This window comes from Sylvia atricapilla, chromosome 1 (genome assembly GCF_009819655.1).
Source record: "Sylvia atricapilla isolate bSylAtr1 chromosome 1, bSylAtr1.pri, whole genome shotgun sequence".
NCBI classification, from domain to species: Eukaryota; Metazoa; Chordata; class Aves; order Passeriformes; family Sylviidae; genus Sylvia; species Sylvia atricapilla.
Window position 1 is genome coordinate 25751911 of NC_089140.1, and position 25912 is coordinate 25777822.

Here is a 25912-nt window from a genome sequence, read left to right on the forward strand (position 1 = left end):
CACTTGGCTTCAGAGTTTGAAATCCACGGTGGCTCACCCCTTCAGCTCCTCAGGGCCTCTGCAGAAGTGGGTGGGTGCTTGCTGTCTCAGGAGAAAAGAAACGCTCTTTTTTGAAAACTGCCCATCTCCCTTTGAGCTCTTGAAGCTGGCATGAGGCTATATGGGTTTTAACTTTTCATTTTTTTACAAATTGAAATGTTTAATATTCAGCTGGAAAATTCCATTTCAATGCAGGGTTTAGGGAAGGCACTGATTTACAGTGTAGGCATAACAACGTAAGCGTTTGTAGCCCCCAGTTTCCTACTATGAACAGCTAATGATAAAACTTACAGCTGCTCTGACCTTCCTTCATTTTCTCCACAAGTAAAAAGAATATGGTACAAAGTCCTGGCAGATTTTTCTTTAAAATGAATTATTCAAGTACTGCACAATTATGTTTTTTTCTCTTCTCTTTGAGGGCAGTGTTAATGTCCTTTTTTGGTGTACATGCAAACATTTGGGCATTTCACTGAATGATACAGCCAAAAACTTATCAGCTGGACTTTTACATCTGTTGCTCTTGTATCTTTGTAAATGGATATTTTAATGTGGTGGGGCTTTTTTAGACTTTGTAAAGCAAATTCCTCTGTTCAGGAATTTTTATTCATCTCTGCTTCTCCTCCCCAAAATGACTTCCGCCCTGCTCTTTGGATGCTTTTAAAGAAGTATTCTAGCTCTTTTTTATGCTGATAATTAATTTTTTTCTAACAGATCTATACTACTGTGTTTGTGTAATGCAAAAATGCAGTTGAATAGTTAGAAACGTTTTTAAGTAATGAAGCCAGACATGCTAAAAATCTGTGAATATTTAATACTATTTATGTTGTGTCATTTAAAACCAAGGAATCTACTGGTAGTATGTTGAAATGAACATTTCCATTTTGTTTACACACGAGTCAGAGTAATCCAGAAGTTCCGTGGTGTAGTTTCTTCTGCAAAGCTGGCTTTAGAATAAAGTTCCTGGAAATACTAAACCCGCTTAAAGCACAAAAATAATCAGAAAATAACACTTTAATCCTAGTTAATCCACATTATTGACCCATGTGCTCTAAATAAATAAAATTAGGTAGTCCTTTAATCATCAATGTGGAGCCGGTTATTCATGACAGAGGTATGATCCAAAATTCAGCTTCCACGCAGGTTTTTGTCTTTTCTGAGGACACGTTCAATGGATTTATGTTTTGGTTTGTGAGGAGACTTTGTTGATTAGTTTTAGATCCCTTTGTAAGTCTGAGATCAGAAGATAGTACTAATATAATGGAATTAACAGTGTAAGTCAAAAGGGGTTTTTCAAGGAGTTATAGAAGCAGAGATAGTTTGTTATTGAATAATTTGTTGAGATTGCTTTTGGATGTAGGTTTTCCTTTAAAAAAATACTCAAAGCCTCTTTGTACCAATTTTAGGTATGTTTATAAAGTTATGCTTGTCACTCGAAAGAATACAGTGAATTTATACTTTTTAGAGAAAAAAAACCCCATGCTGTTCAGAAATAGTCTGCAAGCATGTTTCAGAAATGCAGAAGCAGCAGTGAATATACCGTAAGGTTTCCGGCTCAAAATTGATATTGTATAGTCAGTGACATAAGATTTCCAGGCTGCTGCCAAAAAAAAATAACTTAAAAAAAAAAAAAAGTAGGGAGGGAATATTTTTTGAGCCACAGTATTTGTAAGCCTTCTAATGGAATCTTAGGTGCTGTGATTTAACTTTCTGCATCAGTTGTATTGTGTCTGTATGCCATGCAGACATAAGTGTGTTTCAGTGTGTCTGTATAACTTTGTGTGTGGTCTTTATGTTTTAAATTAATTCTGCTTAACTTTGTTTCAGAAGTAGTGGGATTTCCATGCCTCTCAGAGGATAGTAGCACTTGGGTATGAAATGATTATTACTTTGGAGATTTCTCATAACAATGCTACATAAAAGTTACCTTAAATGAGTGTTCTGTTATATTATCAATTCTTCTCCCACAAAGTATTAACTTAGCTTTTTGGTGCTTTCAGGGTTTGTAGAAGACATGACAAAAAGTTCATAACTAACATGAGTGTTGTAAGCAGCTGCTCACTTGAAGGCTGGTTATTGGGATGAGGCTGTATGTGATCATGGATTCATCTCAGTGGGACAAAGATATCAGTGGCCCTAATATGAGCCGACTGAATGATCAATTTGCAAATTTTTAGGTGGGATTTTTCCCCTCTTCCTCTTTATGAAAAAAGTATTTCTTGTTTCAAATACCTGAAATGTTATCAAGAGAATAAAACACAGAGTTCCCTGGAATAGTTTATCAAGGATCACTTTGAGGATTTTCTAGTCCTTCTACCCTGCTAGAACAGCCCTGAGCATTTCCCTGCATTAGTGCAGTGGCCTGCCTTGTCTTCCCTTCATTCCCAGTGACCAACTACAGCAGTATTTACCAATTGAACAAGCAGGTCAAGGATAATAACAGAGCAATGGGCTTTTCCTTCAGCTGGGGTGTTGCTCCTAGTCTCTTTTTACTACCCAGCTGCAAATGGTTATATTCTGTAAATTCTAAATATCTCCAAATCTTCTATGTCTGTGCCAGTTTCAAACACATTTGACAACATTTTCCTATGTTATCAAGGACAGAAGATTGGTCATGTAAATCTAATCCAATAGGAAACCATCTTAAATTTGCATTGTTTGTTTTCTAACATAATTTGCATTTATGTAGCAAGCTTTATATGCAAATATCAGGCAATCAGCACCTCAGTTTTTGACAGGCAAATAATTTTAATGCATGTTGAACCTACTGAAATGCAAGTTGCACAGTAACCAAGACACTGAACAGGCAGACCATGCAGCAGGTTTTTAAGTGCTAGGAAAATCTCTGTCCTCATCAAAATATGCTCCAGTGTGTGCTGTTTGCTTTCTGGACAGGATTGCCTTTGGAACCACATCATGAATGAAACAGGAGGAAGGGAGTTCTAATGTCCTAGTTAAGTGAGGATACTGAAATAATGTTAATTTCATAGTGGAAAGTGGAATATTATAATATATATTTACCTTTGAAAAACAACTGAATAATCTGAGATAGGTTTTATAGGTTGGATTAAGTAATGACAAGGAAATGATGCTGCTAAAACATGTTAAAGGGGAGGTTGCTTGCCACACTACTCTGTGTGAGCTGTACTGTTGTCTTCCTCTGAGTTTGTTTTTATTACTGATGTTTCCCCAGAACCTTTTACTCTTCATCAGGAATTGAAGAGATAAAGACTTTTATTGTTTTGAGATTAAACCTTTTATCGTGCTCACAAGCAAAATAAGAAAACTCAGGAAGGATTGTGAAGATCGTGACTGTCACATTCTCTCACAGGTAAACAAGAGAAAGTTAGGCAAGAGAAACAGAACAAATAAAGGAAAACAATGCTGTTTTTATCTCCCTCCCTTGGAAAAGCAAATAGGATGTAGTGGGAGATCGTAATCCTGGAAGAAAATTAAGCTTGCAAACTGAGGCTTCTTTTGCACTTGTTGCATACCAGCCTATTGATACAGCAGAGTTGGATTATATGAAGTGTAGACATCTTCCACTTCCAGGAGGCAGAGCAAAGTAGGGATTATATTAATTAACATTAAACTGTTCTAAGTATCTAAAAATTTAAGGGACTTTCTGATTTATTCCTAGTCTTAGAAGAACGTATTTGTACTGTGGGTTGATTGAGCTGGTCTAGATGACTGCGACAATCCGGTATCACTGAGTGATTATGTCTAAAATAAAAACAGAGCAAATCAATTTATAAAACTTTTTTTTTCAAGAAGGTAGATTAAACGGTTTGCTTTCCCAGAAAATTGGGATTCACTTGGCCTTGGAAGGTTACATTTGTTTTGGTGTGAAGAGGAGTAGATTAACTAACAGATGAACTGGATAGCAGGAAAATTTAGAGGTTCTCTAGGAATGTCAAAAACCATGACTGAAGCATGAAGAGACTGGCCTGTGGCATCTGATCTATGCCTTCTAGGCAGATTTGCTGAATTTTTTTTAGGGCCAATGTTCATGATAAATACCAAGATACAGTAGATATGCTGGGGGCTTATCCACACAGTATCAGTTGAACATCGGAAGAGCAGTGAATAGTTTGGAGCTTTCCCTGAGGCACTGGCACACACACACACAGATAAGCACAAACCTTGGGTCAGAAGACTTAGAGGATATACATTGCTCGTTTAGCTTTTAGCTTTTTCTTTCAACTTTTTCCTTATAAAATGACTGAACATGTCATAAATCCTTACTTGGATCTATATTGTTGAATATAGATCAGTCCTAAGGTTGTGTTGAATAGCTGTTAAGTCACATCACTTGCTCACTCTGATAACATAACTTGATAAGGAAGGTGTGGCAGCATCTAATGAACTCTAGAACAGAATTTCCAAATAGCAAAATGGAAAAATGAGATCTCTGGAAAGATATGCTGTGGTAGGGAGTTCAGTGTTGTGGTGGACTACTGAGAAAGGCTGGCATGCACATAAAAGAGATGAAAAGTATTGCATGGATGCATCTCATGAGAAATTCAGAGTGAGATTAATTCAATTCCTGGCATTTCTTTATGCTTGACATGAAAGTCTCATAACTTAAAATCAAAGTAAAATAACATTTCATCATGGGGATTTTGGCTCATGGACACATTCATTCTACAGCTTGCTTTGAATGTGACTGTGAACCTGGAGGTAACAAGCAGTAGAAAGATAGATATAACTTAGAGATGAGAGATGCTGAGGAATCTCCTTCTTTGGAGCCTCAAAATTCAGCTGAACAACCTGAGGTACACAGAAGTTAGCGCTGTGCTTAACTGGAGGTTGACTGGGGTGATCTCTAGGATTCCTTCCAAGCAAAATCTTGCTACGAAACTTTGACTTGGATTTATCAGCTTTCTAAAAGAGTTGGACACCTCTTAAAAGAAAGCTTTTTCAGTGGAGGTCAGAGGAATTGAAATGATTTAACATCCATGAAGTGGCTGGAGATTGAGTTAGATCTAAATTCTAAGGGTCCTCTGTTTTAGCATTCAGGGAAGCTTTGAAAGAAGTGAAACTTTTAAGAAATTGGACATACAGAAAAGCACAGAAATAAAGCACTTTTTGCAAACTTAAAAATATGTAGATCTGAGATGTGGAAACTCTACAGGACCCTCTAATCCTCTCATATTGTTTTCCTATGGCTATCTTCTGAAAAGTTTTTGTTTTGGGAAACAAAGTTTTCATAGGGAAGTTTTTAATCTATGGTTTCACTGTGATCTTGATAGTGGGATGCAGGCTGAGAAGATCCTGACAAAATTATTAAGGAAAATGGAAACTCTACATTAAGGTTGCCTGCAGAAGGATGGGATACCAAAATTTGACTGAGAGGCAACATGGAGTGCCGCTCCCATAATCTTCAATGGCATGTGCTGTAGCTGGATTTGCTATTCTTCTTAATTGGGAAAGGGCTGAACCTTGTTGCTTCATGTCTGCAAATGCAAAACCATTCAGGGTAATGTTTACTGCCTTTTACAAGTGTGAAGAAATCAGTTTCAGGATTCTCATTGTGGGGTTTCTGTAGATTTTTCTCATGGTTCATCAGGAGAATTAGAAAAGATACTGTTTTAAGTTCTACTCCCAATCAAAGATCTATTTGTAGGACCTCTTAATACACTATTGAAACTCAATGTAAGGTTGCCAGACACTTACCAGACCTCTGTCTTAGCATGGACTTACACAGACTTCCTTCTCACTCACCCTTTATGCAGCATAAACTCTTAAACTCTTGTTTTGCTAGAAGTTGCAGCTATGGAGAATCTTTCTGCTGATATATTGGGTTTTTTAGGGGATATTATTAGCTTGTTGAAATGAAACTGCTGTTGATATGAAAAGCTTTAATATGAAACCAGGATGAGGTGATCTGAAACTAGAATGACTTCATTGTTTTGCCAACTATAGATATTCTTATAAGGCTATTATGTCTTGGCCATGTACATGTGGAAGATAATGAAGATTAATATGTAGTTTTATGGCACTAATACTAGACAGAGTGATAGTCCCACTTTTCAGAAAATGGAGGAACCAGCTATTTATGCATTAATTCATTATTCATCTGTGCCATTGAAGAGGACAGAACTGGTCAGTGCCTTACTTGATTTAGATGGATCACTGAGTGATCTATTGATCACCAGTGGAAACAGTTAAATTACTTACAGTTTATTGTGTACAATCCATTCAGGGCATGTGGAATAGAAGATTTTTAAAGTTCCTTTGCAGCCCAAACCATTCAGTTTGCTTCTATGCTCATTAGCAAAAATTTCTAAGGGTCTTCCCTCGGTCTTCTCTGTCTTCTATTAGTTGCCTTGGTGCCATAAAATCAGCACAATTCTGTGTTTGGGGTACTGCCATCAACGTTCCCTGGGACCGCCCCAGTGCAGTCCCCAGCTCACTCACTGGGTAGAAACTAGCTGGTAAGTGGAAGCTGTGAGACCCTTGAAGTGAGTGCTGGAGAAGCAAGCAGGGCTGGAAGAGACTGAGCAGAAACACATTTCATCCCTGCTGAAAGACTTGGAGGCTGAGAGGAGAGCAGGACTTGAAAAAGTGGTGCTATCAAACCCCTTTGCCTGGAAGTGCGATCACAGGAACTCCCAAGATGCAGATGTTCAGAGGGAATTCCAACACTTCTCAAATACCTCCTGAGATTGAAAACACTGTCAGTATTGATGGACTGAAGCCTGAAGTTCTGCTAGTTCATCCTGGAGCAGGGTAACTTAAAATTGCTGTGTCTGACCTTTCTTCCTTATCTCAGGGAGAGAGGGGAAGATTTATGAGTAAGAAAGAGGGAAAAGAAACTGTATTAAAACCTTGATGCTTTCACAGAGTCAATCTCTCCTGTTTTCAGATCTTACTAATCCTCTCTTAAAACTGTTTGTCTTCTTGCTGCCAAGTAGAAGCCAGAATATTCTTTGTTCTAGCCATCTCTGTGCAGGATATAGAAAATAATCATAGGTGACAAAGAGTTAAGAAACTAACTAAAGTATAATGGAAAATAGCTGTCTTCCTTTTGAAGCTGAAGGTGACATTTGAAAATCCATGTATCCAGTAGCTAGTTACTGCTTGCTGTGTTGTTCGTGCTTCAGCGTCTCACAGGAATTTTTCACAGACCAGGACAAATGGCAGTCTACATTATAGAAGACTCTAAAATACATTTACAGTTGACTTTAATTTATTAAACTGAGGGTGGGCTAGGCTTTTAAATGCTGTCTGTTGATCAAGAGACTACACAGCTTGAGGTTAACAAAATGCTGGAAGAGGAAAGAGTATAAATAGAAACACCACTTCCTTGTTGAGTAGAAGCCAGACTTGTGGGTGAACCTTTCTATATGAGAGTTCGCTGAGGTCCAGATAGGCAGCTGAATGCAGATTCCTGAATACATCAAAAACTCTGAGTTCTGAGGGAGGATATAGATAGTACATACTGAGGACTGGACTAGGTATTTCTTTCCTGTGGAACACCTGGCTGCAGTTCTTGGAAAAAGATACCAGTGGAACTTGGAGAATGTTGGTGTAAATCCAGCATCAGCTTAGTGAAAGGAGAAATGTATGTCTGACCTTTCCGTGCAACACCGATTATTTGGGCCTGGAAAAGGCTTAATATAACTTAAAAACAACCTCCCAAGACTAAGGATCTGAAATACAAGCTTATCTGGACAGTAGTATAAATATACCTACTACTTCCTATTCAAACTTTAAATATTTTTCCATTGGTAAAGAAGGTAATATTTTTCAGCAATGAGCATGATTATTTTTTTCCTGATAAATTTTCCCAGTAATATACTGCATATTACAGATTATGCTGCTGATATTTAAACCATATTACATTGCATAAAGTGTCCTTCTTTTCTAATTCTTATAGACTTTAAACAGTATACGTCATCTTTTTGATATATGACTCAGATTTATTTTTAGGAGGAGTTTTATGACTGAAATTTGCACAGTACTTAAACCAAGTAATATATAAGCCAGAATCTAAGTGTTTTTTTTAAATAAATAATTTTGTCTTTTATCTCCTGATTAAAATACAGCTTTAAAGTTGTTTTAGTTCAAACAAATTAATTCAAGAAATCTTATGGCCTATATTTTTACAGGAGTTTAGGCTAGGTGATTGCCATTGTCCTGCCTTCATCTATGAACATATTTGCAGTTCTGATGAGTTTCAATTCTGATGAAAGACTTTATGGGAGCCCTTTCCACTAAGGTTATGTATTGGTGATCTTTCTTCAGAGCCAGATTTCAGTTGCTTAGTTTGGCAAAAATATGACTGTTTGCCTATTTACATCAAGATTGTGTAAGAGAACTTGTTTGGGTTTGTTTGGGGTCTTTTCTCCTAGTGTTTGGAGGGGAAGGGTGGTTTGGTTATTTGGGTTTTTTCCTCAGTCAAAAGCTATCAACCAGAATGTTTGAAGTATTCAAAAGAACCCACACAGTTCCTGCACCCAAAAGTCTGTGCTCTCATGTCTATTTGGTGTTTGGCATCATCCCCCTTCCTCACATGGTGGTTGATGGGTAAGAAGAGAAGATCACAGAGTTGCAGAGAAGAAGAGAACCCAGACCAGAGGGAAGCATTTTAAAGGCTGAGCCTGAAGAGGAAAGACAAACTATGACTTCCAGTTAAGAAAAGAGATTGGACTGTAGGTCAATGGGAAACCAAGGCAAGCTGAAAAGAAAAAAAAAAAATTGAGAGTGGCTAAATATGGTAAGTCAGCTGTGGCAAGCCAGATAGGGTTTGGAATTGATAGAGCTGAGGACGTATGTCACAATTAATTATTTGGGCTAGTAGAAATAAGGATGACTAATCTGTTTGAATATTTGAGATAGGAACCAGTGGAAAAGTACACTGAAATTACCAATTTATGTGGAAAACTATTCCATCCTGCTGGATGTCTTAGACAGTTTGGTGTCTTTGGCAGCTGCCTATCACTGTTTTAACTCCATTAACTCAAATCATAAAAGTCTATACAAAGGGTCATGGCTTATCCGTGCAGGACCATATGCCTGAAAATTTGGCAAGATGTTGAGGTTTCTTAATTTTTAATTTTTTTTTAACAAATAAAAATTCTGCATTGAAGTGCAGTTTCACAAAGGCAATTTGAATTGTGAAACAGTACAGGTATTCCTATATTTGGGTTCCTTAAGAACTTGTAAATTTTGGGAGCTGGATGACAAAGTTCTAAGTAAAAAATTTAATTTCTCTCTAAATGAGTTATTCTTATTCTTCCTTTCTTGTGATCATTTTTGACATTTTGGTCCTGATTACAAACCAAGACTCTTTTCATCTTAAGGAAAACTAATCACAGGGGAAAAGTATATTCTAGATAGCATTGACACACATGAATTTTGTTTTCTTAGGTTTTTTTTTTCATATAAAAACTTCTGAATGCTTTCTCAGGAATAATTTGTAAAGACAACGAGTGGAACATTGGTTCCTGTCTTTATTGAATCCCTGCTGTAACTTTTTCAGTATGTTTATGCAAACGTTCAACTTCACCCAGTGTTGTCCTGTTGGTACGAACTGCCCACACAGCTCTGCCCTTACACACTTGGTGAGTCATTTTCCAACTCACTGCAATCTCCTAGCACCTTCACAAGTCCTCATCAGACAGCTAAGCTCCCTGATGTTGGGAAAGGGTATCCTGCACTGATCATGGAATGTAGGACTAGAGCGGAACACAAAAAGGTCATTCATCTTCCTTGACTTGGCATGATTGAAACCATTCACAACAGATGTTTCTTTAGCCTATCTCTGAAGTCCTTTGGAGATTAACCACTGTTAAGAGAAACCACTTTATTCGATTGTTCAAAGTGCTTTAGTAGCCTTACTCCTGGAGAAACTGCTCTGGCCTAAAGTTGGTACAATTTAAATCTGTTTGAAGTCTCATCCACAGCTAGTGTACCAATAATATGCCTTAGTGCCCTCTTCTTGTATCTGTTAGCCATTTTTACACCTCCCTGAGGCAGGATGCATTTACAAGACTTTTAATAATTTTTGTTTGCAGGCCTCTACTTCATTACAAATGTAAACTAATCATTTAACATCCATGATTTTCATGACATTATATACCTCGTTATCTTATAGGTGCTTACAAATTGTGTGTTTCAAGGTATTGGGAGTGAAATGGAAGATTAATTGAATCTCCATTTCCTTTGTTCTCCCACACACTTTTTTTTTAATGCTCTTGTGAATACAAGTGCTTTGGAGTATTTTATGTAGATAATTACTGGTTTACTGAGAAGCATCTTTCAACTCCAGAAAATATCTTGGAAAGTGTAGACATTAATGAAATTAATAGGCATCAAAGACCTGTGACAAAGATGATGATTCTCTGCATACAATGTTAGGAAGAATACTTGGGTATTAAAAACAGACACAAACCCTAGATATTAGTGCGTGTTTTCATTAAAAAACTTTACCAGATATTGCATTGTACTTGAGGGATCTGACCAGTCAGATCTGAGGGGCCATGACCGTATGGAGCAAACATGCATGGACCTGGATGCCATTGGCTTTTCAGCCTAACTGGGCACAGGCAGAAGCTGGCCACTGTTTCCAAAGGCTTCTGCCTGGTGCACTGGCTCTAAGAAAACCTCTGGAGAAAATGGAACAGGGAGCCAGAAACACTGGTTTAGCAAAGAAGTTAAACTACTGTAACTTGAACGCTTTCATTTTGAATTGTTGCTGCAGGACTTTCTAAAGATGCGGACTTCCAAAATATGCCATTACAGAAAACAATATTAATTCAAATAAAAATAAAACCAAAATTATGTAACTAAATCTTTAATCTTTTTCAGTTTTCTGCTCTTACAAACTATTTACTGACTAACAGGAGAAGGTGATAGTCTGCAAAATCTTTACAACTTTTGGTACAGTTTTCCCTTGACAAAGATGATTGGAGAAGACAGGATAGGTGGATATTTGTTTTGCAACATCTGAGAAACAAATTCAGATTTCGGGGGATTTTTTTACTACTTCTACCTTTTTAATAAAATTGCTAATGTACCTTCTTAAAAATAAATGTGAAAATAATCTTGTCTCTTAGTTTATTGCTGTGATCTGCCCATCTTTGGATAAGTACCAGCAGCAGCTTTTGGGATAAGCTGAATTGTATCTTCTCAGTAAAATCCTGGGCAGAGGTAGCCCCGTGTATGTAATGAGAGGAGATTAGTGCCCAGCCTGCCAAGCAGCCTTTGTCCTCATACAGTCAAAACCAGGCCATTTCTCAGAATGCTTTGTCTCTCTTTCTGCACTCATGCACAGATACCAACTGTGTGGAAATGAGGCTACGAATGAGGATAGAGTAACAGTGCTTCTAGCCTGACACTGGATTGGGATGGATGTGCACCTGGTATCTCCTTTGCATACACAGTCATACTGCTATGTACCCCTGCTAATTATTAGTACTTAATGGTCCCAAAGTATGCAAAAATAGGGGCCCTGCTTTTTTCTTTTCTTCCCTTTTTCCCCAAGAATTTTTTTTTGTTAAATAACTGATACAGATTTGGTCCTGGGTTTTGCAGATCACTTCTCAACATTTTTCTCTCTATATTAAAAATTTCTCAGTTCTCTCATTTCCTGTTATATTCAAAATTGTAAATATAAATGTGGCAATAGAATCCCCCTTTCTCAGGGTATAATTTAATTTTAGGAAAACTGAAGAGATTTTCTTACGTGATTTAAAAGGTTGTTTTTTTTTTTTTTTACTCTGGTAGGTGATACAGCTGATGATCAAAGTAGAAACTCAAAGGATAAAACTTCATTTCCAGAGACCAGACCGATGTACAGTCAACCTCCACAGGTAGGAGACTTTATGCACACATGATGAAACTTCCATAGCAGCTCATTTAAGAAGCGTGAATGTCCTGCGGAAGATGGTTTCACCACATTCACATCTTCCATTGGCTGTATGACTCTCAGCCTTCCTTGTCATCTATCATAAAAGCAGCCCTGCTATTAATTAGACGGCAATAATACCAAGCCCATTGCTGTGGATTTGAAAAGGAAATAGTAGAAGGCTGGGCTATATGGTATTGCATAATATCCTATTTTTATACTTGAGTTTTGCAAGCATGAAACTGTAGGTAGAATGTTAATGAATTGCATAGAAGCATTGGTGTGGTGAGTAGTGACGGCAAATGTCACACATTTACATAAGTCATCTGTTTCCACAGCTACCATTATGGGTAACATGTAAATGTGTGAGTATAATAGATTGTATTTATTGTATGTTCCCTTTCTGTTTCTCTACTGCGGGGCTGTAAATCTGAACAACTTCCTCTTTTGTTTATTTGATACTTAATACATGTTTAAGGTGAGGGATTTTCAGAATATTTCTGCATATGATGTACATATATCATCTTCTCCACATACTCTGAAAATGTTTCTGTACCAAGTATGAGCCTATTTTCCATTGCCATATAGTTTTAGACATTTGCAAGGTGACTGAAGATGTTTGGCTTGGAGTTTTTATGCTTCTGTGGTGGTTAGTTTTTTTTGCTTATCCTATCCTGTCTCTTTTTCCCATATGTCACCTTGGTACTAACAGTGTCTGTCCCTCTGTCTCTTTTCAATGCCATTTCATTATTTATTATTGCTAAGTCCCTTGGTATAGTAGAGTTGTGTGTGGCAATTTTTCCATCTCTAAGAGTGGTCTGTGTGTATGTGTGGCCTGTAGTCTTCTTTTTTAATTTAAAATTTAGATTTTCAAACTGTGTCCTATACAGAAATCTCTAATTCATCGTAAGTAATGAGTAGTTTACCTTCTGATAATGTGAAAGTATGAATTAGTTCCAACCAGTTGCCAAGTTTTATTCTGACTTTTAGATCCATGCACATCTGAGCCAGGGTGTTTTGCAACTGAAGCCCTGCATATCTGGGCAGTATCGAATTGATGTTGTAGTTACCTACCGAACAAAATTAGTTTCCCTTAATGTGATGTTCTTGCTGGGGATGGTGAACTGCCAGTTACTGCAGCTTCAGTGGTTTGTTCCATTTTGTGGAATTTCAGGAAAAGAGGAACTTGTATAGATCTTAAGTTTTATGAGTTTGAGAGAAGCACCAAACTTTTCAAAATAAAATAGCAGATATTACCGTGAAAATGAAACAAATATTTTCACCCTTCTATTAAAATAGTTATATGTCACAAAAATACTCCTATGAACTGGGTTGTGACAGAATCAGTTAAATTAAGATCCAGCACTAGGTAGTATTTAGGCAATTCATTCCAGTCTGGATTTTAGTATTTGGACTTCACATTTACTCAGAGGAATTCTCAGGTTCTCAAATGAAGTAAAATAATTGTGAGTCATGGAAATGAAATGGATAATTCTGGCCATTAAGAAAGTAGTATTCCTCCTTGCAGTGGTGAGTGTATTTTTGTAAATTTGTGAGAGAACTTTACCAATTTAGAGAAACTGGAAAAGCATTGTATTACATATTCAATATGTCACAGAGACATAAAAAATCAATTGAAATAATGAACTTGATAGTATAAAAACACAAATTCTTGATAAACATAGAACAGTATGCTAAAATACAGTTGTTACTGGAAAGTGGCATCTGATATTTGTCATGCAGAACTGAACAAAAGAGCATTTAGTTCATCCACCAGTTCATCATTTCAGTTACTGGAAATGTGCTTTTCTTTTTAAATATAAACTTTTTCACTACTTATTAGATATCAACCTTGCGGAACATGAAAAGTGCTTTTGAAAACGTGGTTTAAAGAAGAACGAAGTAATACTTTGTTCATGGGTTTTCAAAGGGGAAATGAAGTTGAGTTTGATTTTTTGAAGAAATTATCTTCTGGGGTACTTTTTCGTAATGGCCATCATCTGTGGAATTTCCTATTTTCTTAGGTACTATTGGATTGGTTTGCTGTACAACCACTGAATTGTCAAGTGTGTATATTTGTATAATCTTGTATAAATTATTTAAACTAATACACAAATAAAAGTTTACATCAAGATCATCTTGCTATAGCCAGGAACGTGTAACAGAACCTCCTTCAACCCCTGCCACGCCTCAGTCGATGTTGTTTTCAGCTGTTTGGATATTGCATGCACGGTAGGGGAATTGCAGGTAATTACTCAAAGGTTGACTTAAGCCCAAACATTTTGTCTTCTGCTTCAGACAGAAGCTCCTGCTTTGAACAATCTCATATGGAGTGTCCTCTCCATCTCCACGAGTATGGACAGTGGTTTGGGAGGGTCATCTCCTGATGCTGGTCAGTCCTAGGGGGACGTGTTGTCCAGCAGGGATTATGAGTGCTCTGGGCCTAATCAGGCATGTCTGATCCCTCTGAAGTTGCTTCAGGCTCATGAACTAAAAGTCACACACACACATTTAAGTGCTTTTCTGGATTGGGTCCAAAATGGTTAGTGCTCTGCAGGGCTGAGAACTTAGATTAGTCTTATTAGTGACTAAATTAGTAAATTAGTGACCATGAAATACAAAGCTAATTTTAACTGCAACACAATCATAACAGAAAGAGACACTGTGGTTTTATTTTTTTATGCTTGTGATTTTTCCATTATTACCGTACAATTTCCAGATAATTCAATTTTTATCTGCTTTCATTGGGAATTTGAGGTTATAGAAAATAGCAGAATGGAAAGGTTAGTTTTGATATATGAAGAGTGCTAGAAACCCCAGTAATGTGTTGGGGGTATTTTTGATAATGAGCTATTCCATTGGTAAAGCAAATTAGTACAACCATGTATTTTTGCCCTACTGTGAGAGCAATTATGTAGCATATCTATTAGGAGACATAAAAAATATTTTTGACAGATGGTATGGCTTTGAATTAGGATTTATGAAGATTATTGTATGTCTGGTGTCCAGGACACCTGGGATTATTACATTGACGTAAGAAACAACAACAAAAAAATTACATTTCTGGTAATCATTGCAGTGTTTTGTATCTCCCTACTGTCACCTTAAGAAGCAGTTCGTGTTTATTTGATCTTGCACTTCTGGATAATCTGACATGCGCTCTTTAGCCAACAGATGTCAGCAGATTTAATGGGGGAAAACTCGATCAGTAAGTGTATTAAAATAAGCTACCAAAAATGAAAGCCATCTTTAGATTTCAAATTAGGATTTTTATCTTGCTGTGTCTTCTTTTTTTTTGTTTTTTCTTATAGTCCTACTTTTCCCTCAAACACTTAATAGTTATTGCCTTCTATCTAAGGAGCTTGTTATACGTTTTCTAGGGCAAGAGAGAATCCCCCAAGGGATTGCTTAATCCATAATTATCTAATTTATATGTTGTTGTTACAGCCACTCTAATTATATACCTTGCTGTGATTCTTATCATCTTCGGACTTAGTTTCCTTCATGAATTGTAATAGTTCTGCTATGATTCTTGTGCCCTTTCTTTTCATAATTTGCTGTTAAAATCTAAGAACACAGCAGATAGAAAGCTCATGGTTCCTGAATTAAATTTTAGATTATCTATGATTTTATGCATATAGAAAGAGGTATGCATCATTTTAGGCAAGTACCTAAATAAATTAGGAAAAAAATTTTTATGTCTGAATTGGCATTAACTCATTAAAGTCATGCTTTATACAGCTTCTATGTAAGGATTCTGAATGGATGTAAATAACAGTTTCCTAGACATCTGGTATGGGGACATATGAGTCAATTGAAAAGACAGAAATACTATGAGGTATAAAGTATCAAGGAAGAGATAATGAGAGTTAAGAATCCACAGAATAGGGAGAAAATAATGTAATTTTTTACCCTTCTAGTGAAATTAACAAATATTGCTGAAGTTGATAGACTTTTAGGATATCCTGTAGAGCAGGTCAGCTGATATAATTCCAAGGCATGAATGATATTACTGTTACCTTGTTTTCCTTTTAACAAACATTATTTGCTTCTATCAGACCTATTATTGGCTGGTTGTTTTTTTTTGTTGTTTTTGGTTTTGTCTTTGTTTTTTCTTTGTTTTTTTTGTTTTTTTGTGGTTTTTGTTTTGTTTTTTTTTGTTTTTGTTTTTGTTTTTGTTTTTTTTGTTGTTGTTGTTTTGTTTTGTTTTTTGTTTTGTTTTGTTTTGTTTCCCTTAAGTTTGTCTGGATTATTTTTACAAGTTACTGTAAAAGGAGTTTCTAGTCTGATCATGTCTCTGTTTACTTATTGACTTATCGCCTCTTGGTTCAGAGGGTCCCATATTTAAAATCTCAGGGTGTTCTGGGCTAGATTTGTTGCATCAATTTAAATTCCCTACATTTACTTTAGAGAAAGTGGTTTAAATCTCAAAATTATTGTGATCACATTATTTGTGATTAGTTTGCTATCTTTTGACAAAATCCAGTATCTATTGTTGCTTAAAATGTCATTGCTTAGCTTGGTGCTTTTTTGCCTTTTTTTTTTAAGCTCTCATAAGGCAGAATTCTAGTTATGGCCTGGTTAGACTAATTGCTTGTCATATGTCATATTAACTCTAAGATCTTCTTTTTCATATATAAAAACCTTAAAGCAAGTTGGTCCTTATTTTCTCTCTTCTTAATTGCGTATGTCGGCAATAATCACTTAATGAAATTATCCACTCTTAGAAGGGACTGGAGTAAGACTGTCTGCAGCAAGTCATCAAGCATGTACCATCAGAAGAAAGATCTTATGTTTTACTCAAGTATAAGAAGCTGTAGGAAGTGAAGTTTTAACATTACCTTTAAATAAGAATGACCCATGTTCAGCCTTGGCAGCTGCAATGGACATCACCTTTCTTAGCTTCCTTCATCCTCTGTGTGTAGTAAATAGCTGGGACTTCATTGGGGAATCCATGTGCAGCCACAGATGGAAAGTACATATGAAGTAGAGCTGGCATATGATAAGAAAGGCACAGTATATGCTTGTGATCTTACTGAGCACAGAGGTAAATAGCCCATTCAGCTAAAAAAAAATCAAACAGTGGGTATTACATCTATTACATGTTATAACTATTATGTGTTACAACTATTACATGTTACAGCTGTTAGTTTGCAATAACATATTTACTTTGTAAAGCATCTGTTTATCTAATCTATCTGTTAGATAGTTTACCAAAATATTTAGGAGGTCTTTTCATTCTAGGAAGATCTCCAGAACATGTAGATGAGTTGGCTTCTATCTGCCCTTGCTGGACAACAATGGGACAACTCAGGGGAGGGTTTATATACATGTTATGTATAAATGTATTAGGTATATATATGTATGGGAAAATCTGCTTCTCATGTCATAAAGGATTAGTTGTAGTGGCTTCACAAACAACATTTAATAAACTGCAGTTTGTGCAAGCTGTTGACCCAGGGTCAACCAGTAAGACCCAGGGTGTCTTGCAAGACTATCACCTTGTAGGGCTTTTCTCAATTCTAAAGTGAATAGCTGGACTTGTTTGTGTAACATGATACACAGCTGGGGTTATTCAGATACTTAATAATCACAGTAGCATCATTAATACTATGTCCATTGTCTTTTTTTAAAAGGAAAGGATTATATTTTTAGGTACAGGGAACTTGAGTGGGAATTGGGAGATGCGAATTGACGTGGTTGTCACCAACTTCCCCTCTGAACTTAAAAAACAGTTCATTTAAAAAAAACGTAATGCAGTGTTGTCTTACACTTTTCTATAGCACTTTACAAGTGTGAAATACTGTTAAACCCTTTGTGTAATTTCAGCTGAGATTTCAGTATAAGAACTGAGGAAGCCTTACAGCCTTCCAAGGTGGGACATGAATGTTCTGTCTGGCCAGCAAATACATGTAAACACAACAAATGGGTTGGAGCAGCCTCCTCTCCCACAGCCCTGCCTCTGGAGTCAGTGCTGCAGTCAGATTGCACAATTTGTGGTGTTTGAGCAACAGAAGACAAAATGACATCCTGTAGGGAAAGAATGACACACAGGCATGGTATATTTTCATAATTCTGTGCCTATAGATAGCTAAGTATGTACCCACATGTAAAAAGTTCATAAAATAGTGTATTTCACCTGATTTTCAGCCTCTTCACTTTAAGAATGAGGCATTACTGAAAGCAATGCACCAAATGGTGATCTCGGCACATGTATACAGAAGCACACTTTGCATACCTCCCTATGTAGTTTGGGCAAAGACTCACTGTATGTTTAATTGCTTGCTTATTCAGCTATATTGATTGGTTATTTGTAGCAAGAGATGCTCAAATTAGGTGCTCAGATGTTCCCATCACGTTTTCAGCCTTTCTCTAATTTTGGGATCTTCTGACTAGCTTAATCCCAGATAAAACTACTGATTATCCTATATCTCTTGCCTAAATACATGTGGTTTGACTAAAAGCCAGTAATACTGGTTCACTTAGCTGCTGTCAACAAATTGATCATTTAGTCATCCTGCCTCTCAGAGCAAACCTTCTGGGCTTTCCCAATATTAAAATTGATCTAAAATGCAATGTAGATCATACATCACTTGATGAGACTGTGCATGAATGTGGTACAGTGATATTTACAACATGATGCAGTAGCACAAAATGGTGGGTGAACGAAGTCCTGTAGCACAGGGCAGCTTGTTAACAATTACTCTAAACAGCAAGTAAGGAAAAAAACAATGTCTTTACTTAGTTGCACTGCTACTTTCAGAGGGAAAAAAATAACATAAAACTCAACCCTCAACCAACTCAATGGCAGGGGCCATTTTAATGGAAAGATAACATGACATGAAAATTGTCCCTTTTCAGCCCAGAATGCTAGTATTAGTAAGACAGGAATATGTTTCTCTGTACCTTCCATCATTGTTGTTTGATTCTTTTGCTGCAATGTACTTCTGCTGTAATTTTTGCCTTAAAACAAACCAGAACTTCACAGCTCCTGTCCTTCTTGTGAGAGATTGTGCACTGGGAAGCATATACTGAAATTTTGTTCTAAAGCACTTTATAAAAATACAGAATGAAATGTAAGTTACTTGCTTACAATTTTCTTCTCTTTGCTTCCATAGTACCACTGATTTTAAGAATGTGTTTCTACTGTTTTAATGTGACTAGCAGTACTGCTAGATAAAAACAGATCTTAAAAAAAATGTACCCATATTCCTTTTCATTGCACTCCAGTTATTTTCCATCCATAAAGAGCAAGGAGGGTCAAAGAGGCTACCTTTTTTAAAAGAAGTGGACCAGTATTCGTTCCTTTTTATTTAAATAATTAATTATTCTTCCTTTTGCTGCTTTAAGAGTCATGACACTTTTATTCCTGAATCTCAAAAGCCTGATCAATACGTGCTGAGGACAACTCAGTCTTGTTGCTGTTTGTAGAGTGAAGCTTTTACAAACTCTGGCTCCTGGTAACCTGTTTACTGAAGGTGGTGTTGACAAGTGCTCCAGTTACAGACTGTTTATGGAGGAAATTAAAGTCAAATACCCATCCTTCCTTTCTCTGACTGGCCCAAATCTCTATGGAGAGAGAAGTGGAAAGTTGTGTGAGAAGATACTTGCTTAGTTCTTTTTTTTTTTTTTTTTTTTGGCATTAAAATATTTTAAGTTGTTAAACAGGACATATTGCCAGTCTTGCCACATGCTTGGAATTTAGGCAGCATGATAAAATCCTCAGAACATAGCACTTAGTACAGCAATTTTTATTCATGCATCTGTGTGAGAATCCTTTTAAGATCCAGGGCTTTAGTTACTTAACAAAACTCTTGAGAGCGCGGCTGGGGATGTTGTTCCTAGGTATTGCTGGAGGAAGGCTGACCTGAGTTCAGGCTAGTAATTCTTTTCTGTTCTCTCTACTTATCTTCTTTTCTGAAAACCAAATCCAAGATAATTTTCTTTTCCTTTCCTCTGATAGAAATTGTTACCCCTCTGTCTTTTTTCTCTCATTGATATTGACATTCTAAGGAGATATTTCATTGATGTTGCTGACTTCCTTAGTTACTCCAGGAGAGATTTCCTTTTCTTCTTAAAAAAAAACCCAAACCAGCAACAAAACAACCTTCTGATCTACACTTTCCACAGTTGCTCTGATTTGCTGGAAAATGTACTGGCTTTATTTTTGTATGCAGCTATGTTTGCTAAATGTTTTCTTACTGTTTTTTATGTTTGATTGTCAGAGTTCCTTTGTTTTTGGTAGACAGTTTTTTTTGCATTCAAATCCTTGGATTTTCACACACAGTAATGAGAGAATGAAATATTAGCCCTCATTTCAGAGGTTCTGCTCCATGGGCATCTACCATCTCAGAGGAGTTGTCATCTTCTTCCTACCACAGCAGGTTACCCTGTTGGAACTTCTACAGTAGCAGGGGCTGGGAACAAGAGGTAGAGAGACATGAATGCAGAGACCCAGTTAGTCTAAGCTTCTGCTATTCAGCAGGTCAACCTCCCAAAAGTCTTTATGATATTTTTTTGCTTGAAGCAGTAGAGAAAATACATCTTGTTGTGACTAAGTACAGATTATTACTGCTAGATTAAAACAGATTATTTAAGTACCGTTTTTAATTTTTAAATTTTTTAAAAATATGCTGGTAAACTTTTATATTAAATTAATGTCTTAGTATATTCCCAGCTATGTTTAAAGTCAGTTACCTGAGTTTTGAATTACATCATGAATGAAGGTAACGTCAAAATAAATGTAAAGGCTTTGTGCTTCCAGATGATACTGAAGTTACAAAACAAATCCATTATCAGCATTTATCAGACTTGCCTGTTCATTTTGCAATATATTGACTTGTCCTTCACTTCTGATTTGTGGTTGTGGAATGCAGTGCTGGATGTCTAGAGCTGTGTGCATTTTCAGTTACAGTTCTGGCTTGCAGTTCACTTGCTATAGTAATTTTTATTAATTTTTTAATCTTCTAGCATACGTGCTACAGAAAAAAAGGGGAAAAAAAAACCTGGCCTAGTTAGTACCATTTCCTGGCAGTGGCAGAAGCACAATATGTTAAATATTGTTCATGTTGCTTTTATTTTGAGATCTTTGCTATGAATAGCTTGCATAGTACTTTGAAGGAACAGAGGATCTATATAAACTGTTCCTTGTTGAGCCCACACCCCTGTCATTCTTCTAAGATAATTTTTATTACAATAATCATGTTGCAGAGGGGAACTGCACTGTAAAGATGGTGCCCTAAAACTCAGGAGCCTCCAGAGAGGAATGGGGAGGCAGCAAGGAAAGGAATCCTGCTATTGAGGGGGCATAAGTGTTGATACAGGTCTTCAATTAGCAGACCCAAGAGTGGTGAAATTGGTTGGGACTGAAGGAAAGATAAGAACATAATTACTTTACTTAATGGTGGAAAATTAAGCCTTATAATTTTTAATAAAACTTTAGAACATTTTCTGCTTCCTTCTTATTTCTCCTTTCATTTAGGTTTGCAGTCTTCTTTTCATGTTGTATGTTATCCCTGTTGGTTCACAATTTCATAGTTTCTCATTGTAGATGCCCACATTTGCACTGTTTTGGTTCTCTGTCTTCAAACAATCGCTAAATGAAATAAATAACAGGAGGTAGGAATAAAGGAATAAAAGTAGGAATTAGAAATAAAAATATCATTATACAATTTTAGTTATATTAAATTCAATATATTTGATACATTTATCACTAATCACCTCAAAAGATTTCCCATGATGTATTATGGGGGATTGAGTGAAAACAGAACCTTCATCTTGTACTGGTTTGAGTTTGCAAAATTGGTAACAAAGAATTTTTTTTTTCTTCTAGGTTGACAAAACATGCTAGTTGGTTTAGACGCTAGATTTGAAATCTTTTGTGGTACTTTAGAATACTTTTCAAGGTAGAATTACATTCTATAAGTATCTCAGAAATAAAACTCACAGGCATCTCTAGTATTTACTAGGATAATTAAGAAAAATAGGTCTGTTTCTGGAAAAAAGTCCTCTTTTTTACAGAAAGTTTTTTTTTTTTTTTAAAATTAACACACTTTAACCGTGGAACATTCAGAGTATCCAGAGTTCAAATGGCAAACTCGGAGTTCTCCCCCTCTGCAGAGATTATCACTTTTATGGCTGTTTAAGAGGACAAGAATGGCATCTAATTACAGCAAGTTTATTCTGCATTTACCCTATGGAATTGTTCTAGTAATTATAATTTTCCAGTTGTTTTAATGCCTGTAAGGATTCAGAAATGTACATCACTATTGATACTGAAAGTGTGGTTTAGCAAAGATTTCCCTGCTGTTCTTTGCAGACCAAGATACTCCGTGAGGAGCTTTGCAGTAATAAAGAAAAACTATATTTCAGAACCTCTTTTCATTGTTTCTTTAGGATTTTTTCTTTAAGATTTCAGTAGCATTAACCTGACCTTGATTCCATTCTAGTTTAGAAACGGCTGAAAAGCATGCTTTAGAGGAGAAACAAAAATGCCTAAAATGTATGTAAAAAATATTTAAAATGTTCTTAAACTCTTATTTTAAAAAATTGGTTCTATTTTACTCTGAATAGCAATATAGATAAACTTGTACCGGTAGCAGGAGCTCTGTAAGAAAGACAAATTACTGCCGTATTACAAAATTAAAGTCATAAGAAGCTTGGAAACAAGAGCCCAAAGCAAACGGGAAAGCTGATTTCCACTGAGAACCATTCTTGCTTTTAAAAGCCTCCCCAAGGACTCAGTGTTAACCCAAACCTTTCAGCCTGTAGGTCTGCCCTACTGCAACCCCTGAGAACATCAATCCTTGGTCACTGCTACAGTCCCAGACACTGCATTTCTGCTAAGAAAGCACGCAAGCAACCAGAAGAAATTTGGATATAGCAAGAAGCTACTGCAGGGTCTCCAGCACTTCTTATATCTAATTTTGCTCTCCCAGAAAATTGCCTCTATCAGACCTATTATTGGTCTTATTTTGAGTGAACCTTGAAAGAATAGCAGCTCTGATTATTCACATGTGGTTTTCTGAGACTACAGGGCATCTGTATTGTGCTTGTCCAGGTGGGTTCGTTCCTTTCTTATAGTTTTGCAAGGATGCAGGTCACATACTTACTGCTATGTTGGGGTGATTGCTTGTTAATGTTTTGTTATACTTGAAAATTATCACGTTGTGCACTTTCCCCACTGCCGGCAAGGTTCTACTGATCCTGTTTGGAATCAGAAGAAATTTTGGGCATCAAAAGGAATTTCTTCACAGAAAGGGTTGTTAAAATTGGAATGGACTGCACAGGGAGTCACGATCCCTGGAGGTGTTTAAGGAAAGCCTGGACATGGCACTCCATGCCATGGTGCAGTTGATATGGTGGTGTTTGGCCATAGGTTGGACTCACTGATCCCAAAGGTCTTTTCCAAGCTAATTGATTCTGTGATTCTCTCCTCCTAGGTTAAAATTCTGAATGCAAACCTTTTTCTTTCCTCCTCTGTTCATCTTTGTGGTTGCCATTTTTATTTGAAAAGTTAATTGTTGTTATCAATGGAGATACTCATTCTAGAATTCCTACAAATTTTCTAAGGAGGTCCAGTGAGTACCCTAAAGCATCAACCAAAACATATTGGAGGAACATTCCCATATGATAATTTCCATTTCTAGATACATCAGTAACTACTGCATAGTGCTAAATAAATTCTAGATACATTATGATTCACTGTTTCCTGTAATACCACAAAGTTGCCTGAAATAAAGATAATTCTTTACCAGCAGTCACATAGCAGGTGTCTGTTATAAGTATTATATTGCTGGATATTTACTAAATATTCTGGAAGACTGAAGATCCTGTTTGTTTCTCAAGTCTGTTTTTAAAAGAAAAATAGGTCTGTTTCTGGAAAAAAAAAAACCCTCTTTTTTACAGAAAGTGTAAAATTTTTTAAATGAATCACTTTTGATAGAAAACCTTGTTTAAGGGTTTGACGATAATAATGCTGGCACTAATCTTTGGTTCTCCTTCAGAGCACTGTAAATCCAGCTTCTGCACATTGTAAAATGTGCATTTTTCTTCCTTATGAGACTCTTGGCAAACTTTATGGTTAACACAAAGACATGCAGCAAGTAAGATGTTTTTTAAAAACTTTATGGTTAACTTTATGGTTAACACAAAGACATGCAGCAAGTAAGATGTTTTTTAAAACAGCTGAGAAACATCTTTTAACAAAGTGAGAAAAGGAATAATTTACTTTATAGGCTAGTTTTATAATTTGTTAGTCTCAAAATAAGATATTGTTTTCAGAGCACAATAAGTATCTGGTGGCCAGCTAATATATATATTTACATAGTGTTTCTTCTATTCTTTTGGATTGCAAACCAAGAATACAGAAGACACCTTGCTTATTTGAATTAAATTTTATTTCCATACCTTATGTAAGTTTTACTAATTTTTTGACTCCTTGGTGCATGGTGAAATGTAAATCAGTTATCTTTTCGATCCATTCAATTAATATTTCTCATAACAGGATTGTGTGTCATAGCATTTGGCAGTGCTTAGTTTAGCTAATGTCCAAATAATATGCTCTGAATGGATTGTATTCTGGCTAAGTAAGTTAGGCATTTAAGTAGAAACCAGTGTGACTAATGTGCAATATCAAATTCTCTAGGACTTGCAGTTCTATATATGCTTGAAGAATGCATGCATAAAGCAGAAGCCATTTCATAACCTTGACCTCAGTGGCATCACATCATTTTGTGCTGAGGTTTGCACTGGAAACAGTGCTGGTGACCTCAGCACTGATGGGTGATGGATGTTCTCTACCAGAGTGTCCAGTTCTTCATCACACTACCTGAAAGCCTGCTGGGGAGGTTGCCTTCAGCAAGGCCTTTTCACTCATGTGGGTTCTCCAGCATAGGAATGAAATACATCTTGGCCCATTTAGAGGATATCTTCATGTTTTGGAAGCACAGAAACATGTCTCATTTGAAAGGGACTTGCACAGAAGGCCAATATCTAAATATCACTACAGGACTGCTCAGAAACAGCTCTGCATAGCAAAGGGCAATGAGTGCCTGTGATGACTGCTCTAGGCAGAACTGAAAAATTTCTTGTTACCTGAATTCTTCAGGACAGGAACTTTTTCTTCATCTAGATAAGCAATATAAAATATGACATTTTATAAACAGAAAAGTGAATGCGAACCTTTAAATATAATTAAAAATAACTGCTTTCATGGGAGGAACAGTAGTGGATTAAATGTGAAACTGAAATACAAAATCTAAGACTCCTTTTACGTTTTTGTTGTGAACTCATCTTGTCATATTAGGCCCAAGACCTTCTCCTGAGGGGTTGAGTAAACTGAGATCCAAAGACCACTGGAATTAATATAAGATCATGGCATTTGTTAAACTGACCTGACACTTTCCTTTGTTTCTGACCCACCAGTGCTGTGTTTATGTCAGCCATTTCAGGCTTTCTTTATGCTACTGTTTTGACTAGTCAAATAATATCATAACCTATTAAGACTATTAAGAACCTCACTGACGGTATGCAGAGATTGAGTTTGGTATAATGATGCTTTCACAGTAAAATAATTCTAAAGTAAGTCATCCTTCCTTTCTGGAGTCTTGCTTTCAACTATAGAGTAGGACTTCAGAGTTAGCAAAGCTGGTCCTTGCTCCATCACTGTCATGGTATCTGCTGTGTACAGAAAGGGTTTTAATGTGGGTCTGCCCATTTAGCACCATTCTAACAAATGTAAGGTTTATGGAGGAAAAAAAAAAGATCCAAGATGCTTTGTTCTTGCTCTGACTTTTTTCCCTTCTTTGAAGTTAGTTTTGCCACATGATGGTCTAATTTGTGTTGTAAATTGTGTTCACCCAGCTTGGGGAACAATTAAGATATAAACAGGTGTTCATAAAACTGTAATTTGCCAATCAAAATAAACATTAGACTGTAGGGATTTCTGATTATCATCTGAATGGTGGGAATAGGACAGCAAGTGAGGGATCATTTTTCCCTGAAATGTGGGAGGGGAGAGAG

The 25912-nt window shown here is 36.4% G+C and overlaps 2 protein-coding genes across 6 annotated transcripts in view; both read left to right on the forward strand.

Annotated features, from left to right (window-relative positions):
- Positions 1 to 25912, forward strand: part of C1GALT1 (core 1 synthase, glycoprotein-N-acetylgalactosamine 3-beta-galactosyltransferase 1) — a 238479-nt gene that overhangs the window by 159640 nt on the left and 52927 nt on the right. The window lies entirely within an intron of this gene.
- The window catches only part of UMAD1 (UBAP1-MVB12-associated (UMA) domain containing 1), a 78322-nt gene that overhangs the window by 47710 nt on the left and 4700 nt on the right, over positions 1 to 25912 (forward strand). For all 5 annotated transcript variants that reach the window (XM_066317967.1, XM_066318003.1, XM_066317984.1 and 2 more), the window contains one exon: positions 11770 to 11855. In XM_066317967.1, coding sequence (XP_066174064.1) covers positions 11770 to 11855 — 86 coding nt within the window. The remainder of the gene's footprint in view (positions 1 to 11769; positions 11856 to 25912) is intronic.